Source organism: Rhamphochromis longiceps, linkage group LG8 (genome assembly GCF_057381845.1).
Source record: "Rhamphochromis longiceps isolate RC_006_pf linkage group LG8, R_longiceps_female_GT1.1, whole genome shotgun sequence".
NCBI lineage: Eukaryota > Metazoa > Chordata > Actinopteri > Cichliformes > Cichlidae > Rhamphochromis > Rhamphochromis longiceps.
Genome location: NC_140564.1, coordinates 17,863,767 through 17,881,490, shown reverse-complemented (window position 1 = coordinate 17,881,490; position 17,724 = coordinate 17,863,767). Strand labels below are relative to the sequence as shown.

General features: G+C 44.2%; 1 protein-coding gene across 2 annotated transcripts in view; it reads left to right on the top strand.

Moving 5' to 3' along the window:
• The window catches only part of ankfn1b (ankyrin repeat and fibronectin type III domain containing 1b), a 160,426-nt gene that overhangs the window by 37,238 nt on the left and 105,464 nt on the right, over positions 1 to 17,724 (top strand). The window contains exons 1-3 of one of the 2 annotated variants that reach the window (XM_085416214.1): positions 6,256 to 6,391; positions 12,209 to 12,422; positions 12,723 to 12,952. In XM_085416214.1, coding sequence (XP_085272340.1) covers positions 12,749 to 12,952 — 204 coding nt within the window. In that variant the 5' untranslated portion in view covers positions 6,256 to 6,391; positions 12,209 to 12,422; positions 12,723 to 12,748. Of the gene's footprint in view, positions 1 to 6,209; positions 6,392 to 12,208; positions 12,423 to 12,722; positions 12,953 to 17,724 lie in introns of those variants that run through there. The other variant, XM_085416213.1, reaches the window with a different exon arrangement.

The following is a 17,724-nucleotide window of genomic DNA, read 5'->3' as shown; positions in this document are numbered from 1 at the left end:
CCGGACCAGACGAGGTTGCAGAGGCTGAGGCCGGACCAGGCGGAGCTGCAGAGGCTGAGGCCGGACCAGGCGGAGCTGCAGAGGCTGAGGCCGGGCCAGACGGGGACGAGGACTCTGAGGCCGGGCCAGACGGGGACGAGGACTCTGAGGCTGGGCCAGACGGGGACGAGGACTCTGAGGCTGGGCCAGACGGGGACGAGGACTCTGAGGCTGGGCCAGGCGTAGCAGAGGCAGAAGGCTGAACAGGCTCCTCGGGCCCTCCAGCTGACGTGGCAGAAGGCTGAACGGGCTCCTCGGGCCCTCCAGCTGACGTGGCAGAAGGCTGAACGGGCTCCTCGGGCCCTCCAGCGGAGACAGGTGGCTGAACGGGCTCCTCGGACCCTCCAGCGGAGACAGGAGGCTGAACGGGCCCCTCGGACCCTCCAGCGGAGACGAGGAGGTGCTGGCTGGGCTCACTGGAACCCCCAGCGGACGAGGTAGATGGCGGCACGGGAGCCGCGGAGTGCTGGATGAGCTCATCCGAGCTTCCAGCAGGAGCCGATGTAGAGCCAGAGAGAATTGGGACCCCGGGCTCAACGTTAAGCTGGCTAGAAAACTGCACTGCTACGGGGAACTGGGCCAAAGGTTCAGGTGCGAGCTGAGCCGCTGGACACACGGGGACCTGAGCTGCTGGACACACGGGGACCTGAGCTGCTGGACACACGGGGACCTGAGCTGCTAACGGTGGAGAAGTAAATGACTGCACAGGGGACTGAACTGATGTCTGTAGTAACGGTGGTGGTGAGAGTGCAGTAGGTGGTGGAGTTAATGACTTCACAGGGGAACGAACTAGAGGTAGTGACGGTTGTGGTGCTGGTGGTTGAGTGGGTGACTGTGCTAAAGGAGGCTGCACTGGGGACACTGGAGACTGCACCGGGGAAAGCAGGGCTGCAGGAGGCTGCACTGGGGACACTGGAGACTGCACTGGGGACACTGGAGACTGCACTGGGGAAAGCAGAGCTGCAGGAGACTGCGCTAGAGACTGCAGTGATGGTTGTAGTGGAGGTGTGACGGGTGGAGGAGTGGCTGAAGTGGCTGCGGGTCGGGCGGCTAGTGGCTCAGCTACAGAGTGTATTAATGGCAGGGTTATGGGTTGAATGACTGACTGAGGGGCATCCTGTGCAGCTGAGTGCAATGATGGGTGTGGGAGCGGATGTAGGACAGGTGGCAGTGTCAGTTCCCCTGGGCCTACAACGCAGTTGAAAGGTGCAGGCACCTGCTGGACACCAGTCGCTCCCACCTGAGGAGTAGGTACAGGTGCAGAGACTGGCTGGGTCCTGGCGGGCCCCACCTCAGCGGTTGGCACAGATTTCGGCAGGGACTGGGCGAGGAGCCGATACGGGTGCAGGGACCAGCAGAGCCTCAGTTGACCCGGAAACCGGAACAGGGACCAGCTGGGCGCCAGCCCCCCTCACCTGGGGAATTGAGACAGGTGCAGGTGAGTGCTGGGCCGCAGCTATCCCTAGAACACAAGGGGCCTGGGAGGCGGGCCTAGAAAGAACAGTCTGCAAGAGATCGATTCCCTGCCCTGAGTGAGCGGATGAGGAACAGCGCTCTGACTTCGTAGCGTTAAGTGTACTAAAGCTGTAGCTTACAGGCACTAATGCATCACCTTCAGTGTGTACAGACTCTAGAGAAATGTGATCAGCTGATGCACCAACAGTCTTAGAGCTTCTTTCTTCGGAGCTAACCGTACTTATACTGACAGAGGAGGGGTTAATAGCCGATGTAAACATAGGTCTGTGCACCGGAGAGGCAGATGAAACAAAGTCTTTTACCACCGGATCGCCGGAAGCAGTAAACCTAGGGTAAACAGTGGTGGGTGTAGAGCCCCCTGACTCAAGAACATTTGAATCAGTACATACGTCAGAATGGACAATCCCCGGGGGTGATGGCTCAGAAGCAACGAGCTGGGGTCGAGCTATCACAGGAACATTTACAGTCTTGGATTTTACTGTTTTACCATCTAAGGGGGCAGGTAGTAAAGCCCCAGGGGTGAGCTTAACTGCAAAACAATCATCCTCAGCAGACACACAGGTAAAGGGCACAGAAACAGGTGTCTCTAACTCAGGAAATGCTGACTTCGAGTTTTTAGACCTAGGAAACACTAGCGAAGGATGGTCTTTCTCGAATATGAGTCCAAACGTAGGAGAAACTGTCTCTGAGTTGACCCTCCGGGCAGTACAATGGTTCATAAGAAGTTCGGGTTCAGATTCAACGTTTACAGACCGTGAGCCTTTAGCGTCTACGGCAAGAGTCACAGAGTTTGCATTCCTGCATTCAGAGTAGTGAGAACTAGCCTCAGAGTGAACAGAGAAAGTGTCTTTGTCACTCACCCCAGCCGGCTGCCCAGTAGTCCCGGAATCCGACTGAGGAGAGGACCGGCGACGGCGTCTCCTCCTTAATGAGGGAACGGGGGTGACGGGGGAAACCGGTGATGATGCGGGGGTGACGGTCTCCTCTTCATCATCCGACCACATCGCTGCTAGGAGAGCAGCGGGAGAGCGACGGTCAGAGCTGAGAGGGGATGGAGAAGGGCTCTGCGGCAGCGGCGCCAAAAAACCCTCTCGTTTTAGCAGCTGCTGTTGCGACACCGAGAGCCCCGTCTGCTGCTGCGGTACCGTCGCGGCGAGCTTAGTTTGCTGCTGCTGCGGCGGCTGATGGGCGGAGATCTCCGTCTGCAGTCGCTGTGGCGTGGAATCCCGGGAACGGACACTGTCTGCCAGCTCACGGGCTTGTAATGCCTCCTTAGCTCGGCTCAATTCGTCGATAAAGCCTTCATAGCAGGTGAGCTGCTGAAGGAAAGGGTTTCCCTCGATTATTGCCTTTATGGCGTTAAGTCCGACGGAAATTGTCCGTGAGTCCGAGGCGTGGGTTATTCGTTGCACCAGACTCTGTACACGGAGAATATCTCCCTCACGGGCGGAGCCTGCTGGGTCCATTTCGTGGTTGCGTCGTTCTGTCATGCGGCGGCTGTGTGAAGGCAAGAGAGGACCCAAATGCACGGCTCTAGACACACGGGGATGAACTCAAAGGCCGGTCTTTATTAACAGGAACATAAGAAGTCATACAAAACTATACTGGGAGCATCTAAAAGCTGAGGCGCTGGGAAGACACGGAAAATGCACACAACCTAGAGGGACGACGCAACACAGAACAAAGGGACACTCTGACATAAATACACAGAAGGTAACGAGGGAAGTGGGAACACACGGGGAACACAGCTGAAGACAATTACTCATGGCCGAGCAGGGAGGACACGAAACTGACGATACTGACACCAAGATGTGGACCTTAAACACAACACAGTACACAGAGATGAGCACGGAGAGAGAGAGGCAGAGAGAGAGGCAGAGAAGAAGGATGAATACGAGGGGATGAGGAGAACACAGAACACATAGGATGGGAACACGGTACCAGAGCAAACACCACAATAAAAACATGGACACAGGGGGAATCCAAATACCAAACCAAACAATCCAATGGACATAAGAAACAAAATACAAAACTACAGAAAAACTAAGAACACTGGGTCAAAATGACCCAGGACCATGACAGATACATAAAAATAAATGTCCCATGAAGCAGAAAAACAGCACGACATAAACAGCAGCACAGTGGAGACAACATAAATTTAATGGAATAAGATGGTATATGATTTGAATCAGTGGCTGTGAGCTTCTCTGAAACATTTGAAGAGGTTATAGAATTTTGTTATACAGAATACAGAATTTCATTCTCGTTTTTATTGTGTGGTTCACTCAACCTATTTAGTTTATTGAGGCCTTGGTTGATGTCTGCTGAATGAATCTAGACTGTGATTAATGCGTACATGCTGCACAAGCCTCTGCTTTTTCCAGCCCTTTAAGAGCTCTTACCTTACTCTACCTGCTCTGGTGGTAACAGGCAGATTTATCTGTAGAGTACATGTTTTTGAATCTTTTGAATGGGAACACTTACAAACAAGATGTTTACATTAGCTCATATGGGCAGTCCTGTAATCACCGTAAGGTTGCCTGCCAAGAACTCAAGACGGTCGAGTCATCATTCATGCTTAGTAAATGATCTGCAGTCATCTGCAAAAGTCACTCTTCATTTCTTTAGATTTTACTGTGGAGATGAGAAATAGGTGCAGCGATTCACTAAAAAGTGCAAACATACAGAGTGTATATAAGCCAAACACAGAGTTTGTACAATTCTGTTGAGCTTGAGAGTCGATATTTGGTATGACCACCTTCATTTCTAAACACTGAACCCTATTAGGAAAGCTTTCTTGTCATCTCTTTAAGTAGTCTTCAGGAAGGACATTGCAAGCTCTTCTTCAATAATGATGAGTTTGGGGTCTGGGGAGGCCGTGACTGATTGTTTTGCATTGTGTTTTTCTAAGCAGATATGCTTTTATTGTATTGTCAGTGTGTTTTGGATTGCTGCCATGCTGAAAAAAGTTTTTGTGAATCAGATGCTTTTCAGATGGTATTGCATGGTTTCGGTTTCTTCAGTTGTTTTGAGGACACAGTGCGCAGCATACTGAAATATGGCAATTTGATATCCTTGTTGGTGCAAAAATATTTAATACCTGCCAAACTGTGACTTTTCTTTTCATATCTTTTCATAGATTCAACTAAAGAATGGGAATAAATAATGTGTTTTTGCACAGGCTGCTAGTAACAAAGTGCCTGAAGATATATTTTTAAATGTTTTTTTGTTTTTTTTGCCAAGGTGTCTGTTATGTGTAGACACAACATTGGCTCAGCCCTTGAGTTAGGTGCCTTATTAATGTTTGAATTATTCATAGGCAAGTATTAGCAAACAAAAATAGATTCCTCTGAAAATGGTCAGGTACAAGGCCTGGAGAACTATGGCTCAAGAACTCTTAAACAATGACAATAAAAGTCTGGCTCTTTGGGAGCAAAATACAAAAGGATGAGGAGTCACTCGAGACTTTTGCACAGTACTGCAACATTTAACTCTCGTGTTTATTTCCCAGCAAATTAGTAAAGTTAATTTCTGCCTCAGACCTTATAAATAATTGCAAAACTGCAATTCTAATTGTCAACAACAGTTCCACATAATAAAATGTGGAACTGTTGTTAGTTTTTGGAACGTAATCTGGGTTGCAGGGCTGACAAATCACAATGAAACAAACAGGACTAGACGGCAAATGAGAGAGGAAAAATGAAAAACACCCAAAAAGACAGAGAGGTTTGAAATTTGCATGCAGGCACACTTGCTCTCTAAGGCATATGCTGGTGTAATGACACACCATTATGCCGGCTTATGAAATTTAACAGCTTGTTTTGTTGTCCAAATCTGCAAGTGGTTGTCTTGTTTCATCTTCAAAATGCTCAAAATGAAACAGTTATCTCATATTATATGATATGAGATAATATATATATACATTTGTGTATATATTAAAACAAAACACACATTTAATCACAGATAAAAACTTTCCCCTGAAGCTTTCAGGAAAAATCAGCCTCTGAGAATTCAGCTTGCATGTCTTCAACTCATTTTCAGCTGGGGATCATGTGTTTAGTACCCAGGCTTGTCACGCTAAAGTCTGGAGGTCAGATGTCTTCCAGCTCCACCAGGCTGATGTCTGCTATGCCGGCCACGTTTCATTAAATCTCAGCACATCAATCTGATCGGAAGTGGCGTTGGAGGTGGACTCAATGCACTGAGTCAGTACCGAGTTTGTTGTTTTCAGATTCTTAGTCTCTATTATAAATGAGACACAAATGTTTCAGAGAGGATTTGTATGTAATATCAGTCATCTGTTGCAGTCTAACGCAGCACGGCTGTGAGAGCACAAGGAACGCAGTCTCCTGTGAGAAAATATTAACATAAAAAAGACACAAGTAAGCCTGGATGTGTGCTTGTCACCAATTTGTTAAGCCGATCTTGTGATTGTAGCCATTGATTTGCGTCCCATTGGACAGTGTTCAGTCCACTATCGATCTACTGTTCTAGTGTTCCAAATGACCTTCGGGTTGATTATACTGAGGTGGAAGCAATTTAGCTATTGATTGGCAAAGATGCTTTCGTTGCTCATTAACAGTAAGTTGTATTTGTCTACCAGTATGTGCCTGAGTCAGTGTTAGTGCTGATGTTGGATTTGGCTGTGGTATTGTAACGATCCGTGTAATTGACCATTTATGCTGTCTATGCAGGTCGCTGGAAAGGAAGCTACAGAGACCCATACTGGCTAAGTCGCGTACCCTCCCCAGCATCCCCCAGTCTCCAACGGTCTCCAGGGTCCACCACTCTGATCTCATTGGCGGGAGTCCTCCGCGCATGAAGAATCCTCCAGTTGCCACCAGCCACTCAAAGGCCTGCACTTTGCCACCTGCAGGTAAAGACAGAATGGAAGCTAGCACCACACAGCTAGCTTATTTTTTTTTCAGCTAACAGAGTTTGGAGAAACAATATCAAGCGACTTGTTAGAATCAAAGTGATGCAATTAACCACTTTGTGGTCAGGCCATGACCACTTTTGTTTGAAAAAGGTGATTATAATTTCAATCTGCAGTAATTTGAGGGAAAATTGACCCTGTGGTAGGACCTCTCCACCTGTCTATGGTGTATCTATGGAAAGATGGAGGTGAGGAAAGCAGCAGCAGCAAGACCCCTGCTCAAAACATACTTGGCATGGATAAAGTAAGAAACAGCATGAAAAGGAGGAAGTGTGGCAGAGGTGGGTTGCAAAGCAGCTTGCAGATACTGAGCAAGTGTAAAGGCACCCTGTATGAAATTTGCCACTTGGGTTTAACCTAGAAGTGCTCTTTTTTTCTTGGTGAACTTTGCTCTGTCTTTCATTTTTCACCATGAAACGGCAGTCTCTGGCCTGAGCGCAACTCAAAGGGTTAGTTATTTGAAAATGATCTTGTGGCGGCGATACAAGAGTTTAAAGGGCAGTAAAAGCTTAAGCTAAAGTCTTCTTATTTCTGTTCAAATGCCCACACCTGCATTGGTTCTGTGATATCCTGTCTTATGCTTCACTTGGCTGAGAGCGCCCAGCAGCCATCTGTCTCAGCAGCTGCATGTACAAGAGAAAACAGTGTATATCTTTTCACTGTTTTCTCTCTTCTCTCCTCCTCTTGTGTAGGAATCAAACGCTGCTCCCTCCCAGGAGAGGGGAAACTGTCATGGAGAATTCTGACGGTGTAAGCCCGCTGACAGCGAAGGCTTTCATCTTAAAGACAAATGAGGGCTTTTTTTGAGGATGAAAACATTTATAGGTGGCAGGAATTTTTATGTGAAAGAAAGCCCTTCACAGTTGGGCTTTGATTTGTATAGATCAAAAAGAGCTCTTCTATAGAAACACCACAATAGCAGACACCTGAAACTGAAGGCAGGAGAGAAATGAATCAGGGAAATTTCGATTTAATGCGAGTGAATTAATGCAAACCTTTGATTATCTGTTAAGACAAAAACTAAACATTATGGCCAATTTAAATCATTTCTCATGAAATCTGTGCTTGTGCTATTTAGGCAGTGCATTTCTAATTTCTTCAAGCAGCTCAGATACTTTTTCAAAGTGCCTGATTTGGAAACTAATCTTCCCTTCAACCCTGAACAAGCCAAGCACCATCAAACCAGAGCTCAAAGCTAAAGATCAAGGCTAGACATCGAGCTAGACATCCTAACGCTTGTCTCCTCATTCACACGTATTGATAGACATACACTTTCACTATCACTGCTGACTGATGTCACTCAGCTTGACAGCATGGAGCTCTGAGAGAAGAGATGACTTTTGGCACATTTCAAATGTTGGATTAAGGTGGAAAATACCACGTTATCATTCTCACTTGTGATGTTTAATACAAGAGAAATCTGCACAGGAGCTCATCCTGAAACTGCAAGAAGTATGTAACTCCAAAAAAGACGCAGCCAGCATCAGAGAGGAAGACCTAAATAAAATAAGAAAAAAATAGGTTCCTCTTGAAGTCACTCAGTCCCACTGGATTGGCAGAGACGCAGGCAGCAACATAGGCGGTAAAAACTTTGAAATGAGCTAAAACAGCTGCTCACATTGTAATGAAAAAAAAATCTCATCCAGAAGATATCTGATATTTTCGTTCTCTTCACCGTGAAGGTCATTGTGGAGCGGCGCATTTCAGAGTGCGTGAGAGGGCTTAGAGGGGACGAGATGCTGATACAGCAAGGGCTTTATTTTGCCTCCCCTCTTTCTTGATTGGCTTCTGTCTTCTTTCGCTGTCTCCCGGCTCTGCAGTCAGTGCTGGTACAAATTTCAATCAATGTGAATGGGACCTCACATGATACATGTGTACAGAAAATTATAAATAATAAGATCAAGCAACCTGAAAGTAAACCTTTCTGAGGTTGATTTATGTTAAGGTGGACCTACTATTTGAGATGTAGGCTCAAAATGATATCATGATATTTCATAGAAAGCTGTGCGAATGATATTTGTTATGGTGTAGAAGAAAATACTGAACAAGGTTCTGTCAGTGATAACATCAGCATTTCCATGCTTCTCACCTCCTGTGCGCCACTTCGTTGAGGACAGACTATTCTACGGTGGCCCTGAGAGGTCAAATATATTGCAACTTAATGGGATAACTCAAGAACGAGCCAATGTAGGAGTTTCTAATTGATACCATAGGTGAATATACTAAAATAATCGGACGGCTGTTTTCTACTTTTGGCTCTGTGTGATGTCATTAAGAACTGATATGATTATTATGGTCATAGCCTTAGTTGCGAGTACGGCAGACCCACCCATCTGTAAAAACCTTCTACATACAAGAAACTGGTGTTGTCACAATAAACTGGATTTGACCGTGATTATTAAAAATGAGAAATTCACATTGTGTTCAAAATAATTCACATCAAAATACTGTAAAAAAACCCAAAAAAAACAACTCATGCCAGTGCTCTCTTTTCTAGTTCACTGAGGACGCAGCTGATCTGCACACTTTGCGGATGACTAAAGCGAGGCGACAACTTTAGTTAACACCAGCTCCTGTGTGAGACTGCTCGGCTGTGCCCTGAGCTTTAACTCACAGGTGTTTCTTCAGTTCATTGCTGGTCTGCTTGCAGTCTGGTCTGCTTTAACCTACTGATGTTTTTTACTATTTATATTATAAGTGAACTATTAAAATGAAGGAGACTTAATATATAGAGAGTTAAGGTTTTCCTACACTGGTAGCATTGCCTTTTATGGAGCGTAGCGTAATAGGAAAAGTGACGGAGAATAAATGTCCTGTTTCAGAAAGAGTGAACTGAGGGCCTGTGTGAGGATTATTTCGATCTGTGAATCATGTAAAAGCTACTCTAAGAATACAAATCTGGAACTTTAAAAAAGAATAATATCGCCACTTCCATCTATGGTGGTATGAAAGTGTTTTTTTTTTAATAAATGCATTAAAGTTACTTAGATGTTTAGGTTCAGTAATAAACTACATTTAATACAATAAGAGAGCTTATTTGTTAAAATTCATGACTAAAGTGAATAAAGTGAACATGGCAGAAGTGAATCCATTGTCTCTGAAAGAGACTTCCAGTATCCCTGCTTCCCTTTTCCTCCCTCTCGTTACATTTCTCTGTCCTATTTTGGCTGCAGTTTGAACTATGTGAATGTCATCACTAACCCACTTTGGCCGAGTAGCATCGAGTGAATCCCGAGCCCTCGCTGCTCTGATCTGATAAATCTTCCCCTTTACTACGTCTAATAACTCAGCTCTCTGTCAGTGATTGGTTGATTTAGTCCAAGTGCTTCCATCTTATGTCCTTTTACATCTAGACTAATTATCTGGGTCTGATGGCGTGTTGGTGTCTGTCTCTCTGCCTATTTTTTTTCTTCCACGGCTCCTGCTCTGCTGAAAATATCAAATTGAGAGAGAGTTTGGTCTCACGTGGCTGCTTGTTGCCTAGCGACCACTGTCATCGACCATGATGCTGCCTCCCTCTTTCTTTCTCTCTCTACCTCTGTTTATGTCTCGGTATGCAGACAACTTTTTTCTAAAAATCCAAGTTGTTTAATAATCCAGCTGCATTCGGTTTGTGGATTTAAGCAACATCCTGTATTAGGGATCAGGCTCAGTCATTTTGTTGCTTTTATTATTTGGCCCGGCTTTGGCTGCGGCTCAGACTGTGGAACTGATACACAGGTTATATTTCACACTCTGGAGATCATTCATAAGCTCACACAAAACACTCACTGCCAAAAGAGCTGCAGTTTTACTCTTTTAATAATGGATATAATGAATAATGAATCACAGCAGCTGTGGCTCGGGAGGTAGAGCGGGGTGCCTCCAGAGGTTTGAGCCCCAGGGCGTGAGGGGAAAAAGAGCTATGTGTGTACCAAAAAATAAAAATAAATAAATAACACAAAAATGACTTTTCAGCTCCTCGCTTAATCACAAGCTGTCACCACAGCAGGTATCTCCACATGTGTCCAAGCAGTGTGCTCTTCTTTGATCCTCCCAGGATTAAACTGGGGATCTTTCAATTGTTATGCAAATGTAAAAACCACTGCACTGGAGCCACTGTATCTATACAGTTAAGTGCTACATAAATTTGTGTAACCAATAAGAAATGTTCAGTGGATCAGTTCAACTGCTTATTAATGCAAATAACTAATCAGCCAAGCAGCTCGGTGCAATTTGGCATGTAGACATGGTCAAGGCGACTTGTTAAGGTTCAAACGTCATCTAAACGGAGAAGAAAGCGGATTTGGGTGACTTGTAACATGGCATGGTTATTGGTGCTGGTTTGAGTATTTGCTGGGAGTTTCCCACACAACACACAAGAGAGAAAATATCCAGTGAGAGGCAGTTCGAAAATGCCTTACTGGTGCCAGAGGTCAGGGGAGAATGACCAGATTTTGTCAAGCTTATAGGTAGGCAATAGAAACTGAAAAGATTCCTACTACTTACAACCAAGGTATGCAGAAGAGCATCTCTGAATTCACAATGCATTAAAGCTCGAAGCAGATGGTGTATAGCAGTGGAAGACCACCTGGTGTGGACTTCTGCTGAGTTGACTGTACTCAAATGACCTCCACATCCACCAAATCTCAATCCAGTTGAGCACCTTTGGGATGTGGAGGAACAGGAGATTCCCATTGTGGAAGTGCATTTAACAAATCTGCAGCAACTGTGTGATGCCATCATGTCTGAGGACATTCAAATTCAAAAACACTTTATCCCCAAGGAGCCAATTAAAAAGGATGTTTCCAGCATCTTGTTGACAGCAGTTCTGAAGACAAGAGGAGATCCAGCCTGGTATTAGTAAGGTGTACCTAATAAAGTGTGAATATAAATGTAGCCCATTTAATGCATATAACTAATATATTTTTCTTTAAAATAAATATACTGGACTGTAACTTAATGAACCTGACAGGAAAGCCTATATAAAAGATTTTAGTGGCTTTCCACCTCATTTCTCATTTCTTTATTTATCGTCCCTGCTGATAAACTTTTGGTTTACAGACAGGCTCTCAAGAAATTATCCACATAAATAATAAAAGAAACAGTAAAAACCAAATGCAATCATACGACACAATCCTGCAGTAAAGAAAATCACTAAAATTTGCATTAAAGAGACCCAACTAAAGAGTGAAATGGTGTAATATGAGGTAACGATATCACATAAACAGATTTAGGAATGCTCCTGTCTGAAAAAGGGAGTTTTTGCACTGCAGCCTCTCTGCTCTGTCATGTCTGTCGTCATTAATACCTGTTTGGTTCTCTGATGGGCTCTTGTTGCTGCTCTCTGCACCTTTCCAGCTTTCCACATATGCACATGGATGTGAGGAGAGGTGCACTTGGAAGAGCGGGGAGGCTCTCCAGAACAGAGCCATATAAATGCATTACAGCCAAATAGACTGAAAAACATATAAATACCAGTTTTTATATATTTTTCTGGTTTTGACTCCAGTGGTCCTGACTGCACTCAATTATCTGATGTTTTAATAAAAGTATTTACAGCAGAGAAATGTCTGCGACTTTGACCTTCTTAACCTTATACAGTGATTCATTGGGGGCTGGGAAGTACACTGTGTGCTCATTTTCCTACTATAATTTGAGATGATATTTGAATCATGAGCACGTTTCACTGCTGTCGTTGTTAATACCTTGATGAAGACGGCTGATTTTGCTTACTCAGCATATGGCTGCGTGTTTTTTTTGAATGCCGTTGGTCAGATGCCGCAGACGGGATGCGACAAGACGTCTGACGTCCGTCAAATGCAGAGCGATGGAAGTTGTCTCTGATTAGTGGAGCTGAGGCAGTTTCTGACAGCACTCATCCATCTCTGTGGTGTGACTGTGAGAACTCAGACATCATGTCAGCGCTTTGGAGAAAAACGCCCTCTCTGTCCAGCATATGAAATCATAATCACGCTGTTCAGGAGGCATGGTGAGAATAATGCTGCGGTTATAAAGTATTTTACCTATAAAGGAAGCTAAATTACTTTCTGGAAATGTTTTATGGAAGCAATCAGGGATGATAGCTCAGAATTTGTAGAGTGAGTTTCCAGTAATTGCGCACGGTCCAGTCGGTCCTGCTCTCATTTATTCTCCTGTCTTTTTTCTCCCTTCTTCTCCTTTCTTCTTATTGTTGCCTTCATGTAATGCCACTGTGATGTCTTTATTTGTCTTCAGTTAAGACAAATTAAAGACAATTTGTCTTTCAATTTGTCTTTTTGTTTTCATCCAGGGGAGCTTTGGCGTTTGGAGGATGACATGGAAGGTGACAATGAGACTAGCGGCTGCACCGAGGCCCGTCCACGCTCCCAGTCGCCGTTCTCCCATTTCCGGGCGCGGGCTGCTTACCTGCGCAAGAGCATGTCAGCCGATGAGCACCTAGACATGGGCTCCGACTTTGGCGCAGTGACTGCGGTCGAGGGCAAACAGAACCGTGGGAAGGGAAAGCTAAAGAGGAAGTTTGTAAGTTTGATTCCTTCACTTCCTGTTATTTGATTCGGTCCCACCCAGCCGTGTCCAGCTAAATCCTGTATCATCATGGCGTTGTTTCCTTCATCCCCTTTTTTCACACATCTCAAAGCCGGCTCATTTAAATAGGCACTTAGGATTAAAGGTTTTTCCGGCCACAGAACATATGGCCGTTCGGCAGAGCATGACTTAAGTTTTCTCACTTGCTGTGAGTGCAGCTTCATGCAGACATTCACAGCAGCTCCCAAATGAAGACAGCTCGTCCCACTCGCTCTTTCCTTATCTTTAATTAATTTATACAGCTGTGTGCTTGTGACTCTGTGGCTATTTTCAACTTTACCAAATAAATCCTGCTCGTCACCCTGAGGGAAGGCGACTGTTAACATGTGATGATAAAAACAACCCCCAAAAAACAAGTTATCGCTTTAAAGCTTTGTTGTCCTGATACATGAAAGATAATGAGCAAGAGAAACTATGGTGATCAAAGCTGATAAAGAGGAGAGTGCAAGGAAAAAATCTAGGGCTGACAGTCCTGAGAATACAGCATAAGGTGCAAAATGGTGCAAAATCCATCCATCCATCCATCCATCCATCCATCCATCCGTTCTCTTCTGCTTATCCGATTCAGGGTCACAGGCGGGCTGGGGCCTAACCCAGCTACTTTAGGGTGAGACGCGAGGTACGCCCTGGACAGGTCACCAGTCTGTCACAGGTCCAACACAGGGAGACAGACAACTATTCACACTCACATTCACACCTATAGGCAATTAAGAATTAACCTAACCCCTTTAATTGCATGAGTTTTGGAAGAAGCCAAGCACTTGCAGAGAACATGCAAAATGTAAACAGAAAGGGGCAACAGTGCTAACTACTGCACCACAGTGCAGCTAAAAAATGGAAACAATACCGCAAAAAACACAATGAATTTAGCTGACATGCTACCTATTTTACTTTAGTCTTGCATATATACTCAAGTTTATTCTGTTAAAGTTGAAACAATAGGTAAAAATAAATAAAGTCTATTTTATATATATATATAGGGAGGACTGTAGCTACTCCAGTTTTGGAGCTTTGGCAATTAAAATGACATCCATCAAGTGGTCAGCTTAGGAAACCCAAAGCTGCTGGCTAATTTCAAGCTTCCAAAATTACTGGTCCCTGGTCCTTTTCATTTTATCTACGGTAATTAGTAAAGTATAATTACCCCACTTGCTGCTTAAAATGATGTTTTGATTTGAGCTTAATTCCGTAAGCTGCATGTAACAGTGTTGGTTGCGTCAGATCTTTGGGGGGAAATGCTGCCAGACGAGTGCAGCGGGCTTGTTGAAGGCGCATGAAAGATTAAAGACCTGTATATTGTCCGTTAGCCTGTGGATCAGGTAATTGGAGACCTCATTACCAGCCGAAGCGTTGTAATTGATTCTCGGGTGTCACAGGCGCAACAGGAGACCAGGACAGGTTAGTGGATAGCTCAGTGGGAGAATTTAAGGTGTGTGTGGGGTGTTTTTTCTCTGGCATACTGCTGGATGTGGATCACAAGAATATACTTAACTGAACTTTAAATGGGATTAGCCATTTTTTATTTTCCTTTCATACACTTGAGCCAATCAACAGTTTGGTGTCAGATCAGTTCGTGGTCACAATAGTCGGGCTGAAAATAGAAGGGAAGAAGTTCATTTTATTAACTTCCATCACATTTAAACAGTTGGCCATCTTTACTAGAAATGGGAACAGCACTGGATCTGATGACCTGCCGCGGGTGTTTTGGGGTGAGAGTTCACATTGTATTGTCTTCTAGTACACTGTAATTGAGGAAATGTCAAATGTACTTTACTACTGCATCATACCTGCTTTAAATATGTTGTCTTCTCTCTGTATCACTCAGTCTTTTCTTTTTCGTTTGCGGATGCACAGATAAAACATTCAGAGCCGTGTTGTTGCTCAACACTTGTATGCTCTCCAGAGCGACGCGAAAATTGCCGTGACAAAAACAACTACGCCTCAGCCTGCTGCCTCATGCAAACAACTGTTGTGCTGCAGTATTTAGTGTTGTGCTATGGAGGTTGACTGTGACACAGCAGAGAAACAATGCCTTAATATTAGCGCAAGTCGGCCCACACTGCAGAAGGCCTGCCTGCTGGCACGCATGTTAGAAGTAATCTACAGTATCTTTCGGAGATACTAATGGAGGCGGATTAGGTGTTTAAAGGAAAAATGTTTCAGTGTTTTTCATTCTTTGGACTAAATATGGAATTGTAATTATTGTAACAAAAAAGAAAAGACTAAAGCTTTTCAGGTAGGAGTAAGAGAACAGAAGGAGAGAAAGTAACCCGTGTTTGTAAGGCTGCCAAACTCTACATTATGGTCCGAGTTAATTACCTGTTGTAACGATATCAATGCCATCTCCCTTTAAACTGTCACACTCTGTGAGGGCCTATCTTCAGGGTCTTCAGGTCAACAGGCAGTGCTATCTGTTCAGCAACAACTGTCACGGTAAAGCTGTTTTGTATTTTAGACTGAAACACCACTAATCACGTGCTCTACCCAGAACAGAAGCAGCTCGTGGCTTTTACGACCCTTATTGACCTTTCTTTATATTGTTACAAGCTGTACACTTGTGAGTGAAAATGTGTCTCGCTCACCGGGATACCGAAAACACCTCGCACTTTTGTCAACTTTTACTTGTTGAGCTACACAGTCAAGAAACTCTGCAGTTCTGCATATATAAAATCCAGAGTTTCCCACAGTTGTATAACGCCCTCAGTTAGCTGTCACCTTTCTTACAGCATGCTATGTGGCAAAGTTGGAGGAGCAAAGCTGCACAGATGCAGCTCTCTCCACTTCTTTGCAGACACTCTGCTGAGAGAGCCCGGGGGAGAGTGACCAGCTAAATCATGAGTAATCTGACTTTACAGTGATGAATGATTCAGTCTACCATAATTTGCAAATATGAGTATATGAGTATTATGTATTAAGAAACTTGTTGCAAAACACAAGATTTTTTCCCATTTCATTAACTGAATTTATGAAAAATACCACAGTAAGAGAGGTATAAAATAGTATGTTAGCACTCAATAGGTGTTTGCCAAAGAGCTATTAGCTGTTGCCCTGAAGCGTCATCAGAAATGTTCTCAGTGGAAGAGTGGCTGTCAAGAGGGAGAAAAGGCGGAGGTACGCAAAATTACACAAGAACTGGGATGAAACTCAGGTCTTATGGAGTGATGGGTCAAAATGTTTGTAGGAGGTCATGAAAGAGGTAAAACAGCCTTGACTTTCAAGCCTGTTAGAAAAATTGAATTTTTTTTACCTTATGTCAGTACATAAGGCTGTGTACATTAGGTAACAGCTGCACAGTTTTTGTGGTTTTGTGTAGAAAAACACATTTTAAGCCTGTTTAAGCCATATGCAAACCACAGATGATGTAGTTGGACTGTTTGCAGTGTACAAGAGTAATATTACTGTAATATTACAAAGGGATTGCAAATTGTATTTGCAGGAAGGATCATTTTCTCCACTGACAGCAGTGTGCCTTTCAACAGTTATTGTTTCTATCTGCTGTAATTTCATCTCTTGACATGCTGCCTATGCAGTGTAAATATGTATGCATGTATGTGCCTGTGTGTCCTTTATTTATTTAAATGTGTGGCTGACGTGCAAATGCACTCAAAGCCTACTGACAGCAAGCTAAGAGGCTGACTAACCACATAATCAAAGTACAGATCGTATCATTTCTGTTGTTTGAATGGCTGTAACTACATAATGGGATGTTCGTGCGTATTCGCTGCACTTTGGTCTGACACATCCTCTGGTGACTCACATAGATTCTCTATTAAAGCAATATATTAAAAATTACACACACAAAAAAAGCACAGGGAACGCAAATAATTGTTTTTCATCATTTCCATATTCACCGGAAACCCACAGGAAACACCACAAGAGAGATTTCAACCAAATCACGTACGTGGATGTGCTCCTCGCATGGTGGCAGGAGTCCTGATACTGTACTGGCAGGAATCTCAGTGGTATCTAGACTGTTGAATAAGGCGAATTATATTCAGCATGCTGCTTTGGTCAAAGGCTCTGGGTCGCCTGGATTGGTTTGAGAAACTTGATATCGCCGCCTGCGGCTAAGCTCTTTTATGTTATCAGGAAACGGGCACAGAGTGTGCTCGCACATAATAGCTCATAAAAACACACTTAACACACATGAGAAATACTCTGAAAAACCAGACATTTAAAGGCCACTGGCGAGGCTTAGATAAAGACCACAAGTGTTTCTGTGACGTCTGCTTCGCCACTTTATCTATTTGTAAGTCAGCCTGTTTACACCTCGAACGAAAAGCATTGAGCTGAGGTGGTGAGTGCGGGGGGTCTACGAAGCAGCTGATTTACATTTATTCTACTCTTGGTGTATACCCTGACTGACCGTCTGCGCACAAAACACTTGTGGTGATTGGTGAATCCGAGAACACAGAATATATTGTGTTCATAATAAGAATGAGCCTTCCTAGTTGTGTTTGGAATTAGCAAGCGAGGACAGAAGCATCTTCACAGTTTGAAACTCTCCGTGCTCGACAGCCGTTTAGTTTATTCCCCATCTGTCTGAGACAAATTTACGCTACAGACAAAAAAGATAAAACCCTGTTTGGATGGACTGTGTTCTTTTCACGTGGCTCATGGAGCTTTCCATTTGTTTTCATTGCTAAGCCACCATCTGATGTATCCTAAGATGGCTTGTGTACCTCAGTGATCTCAAAATAGATCAC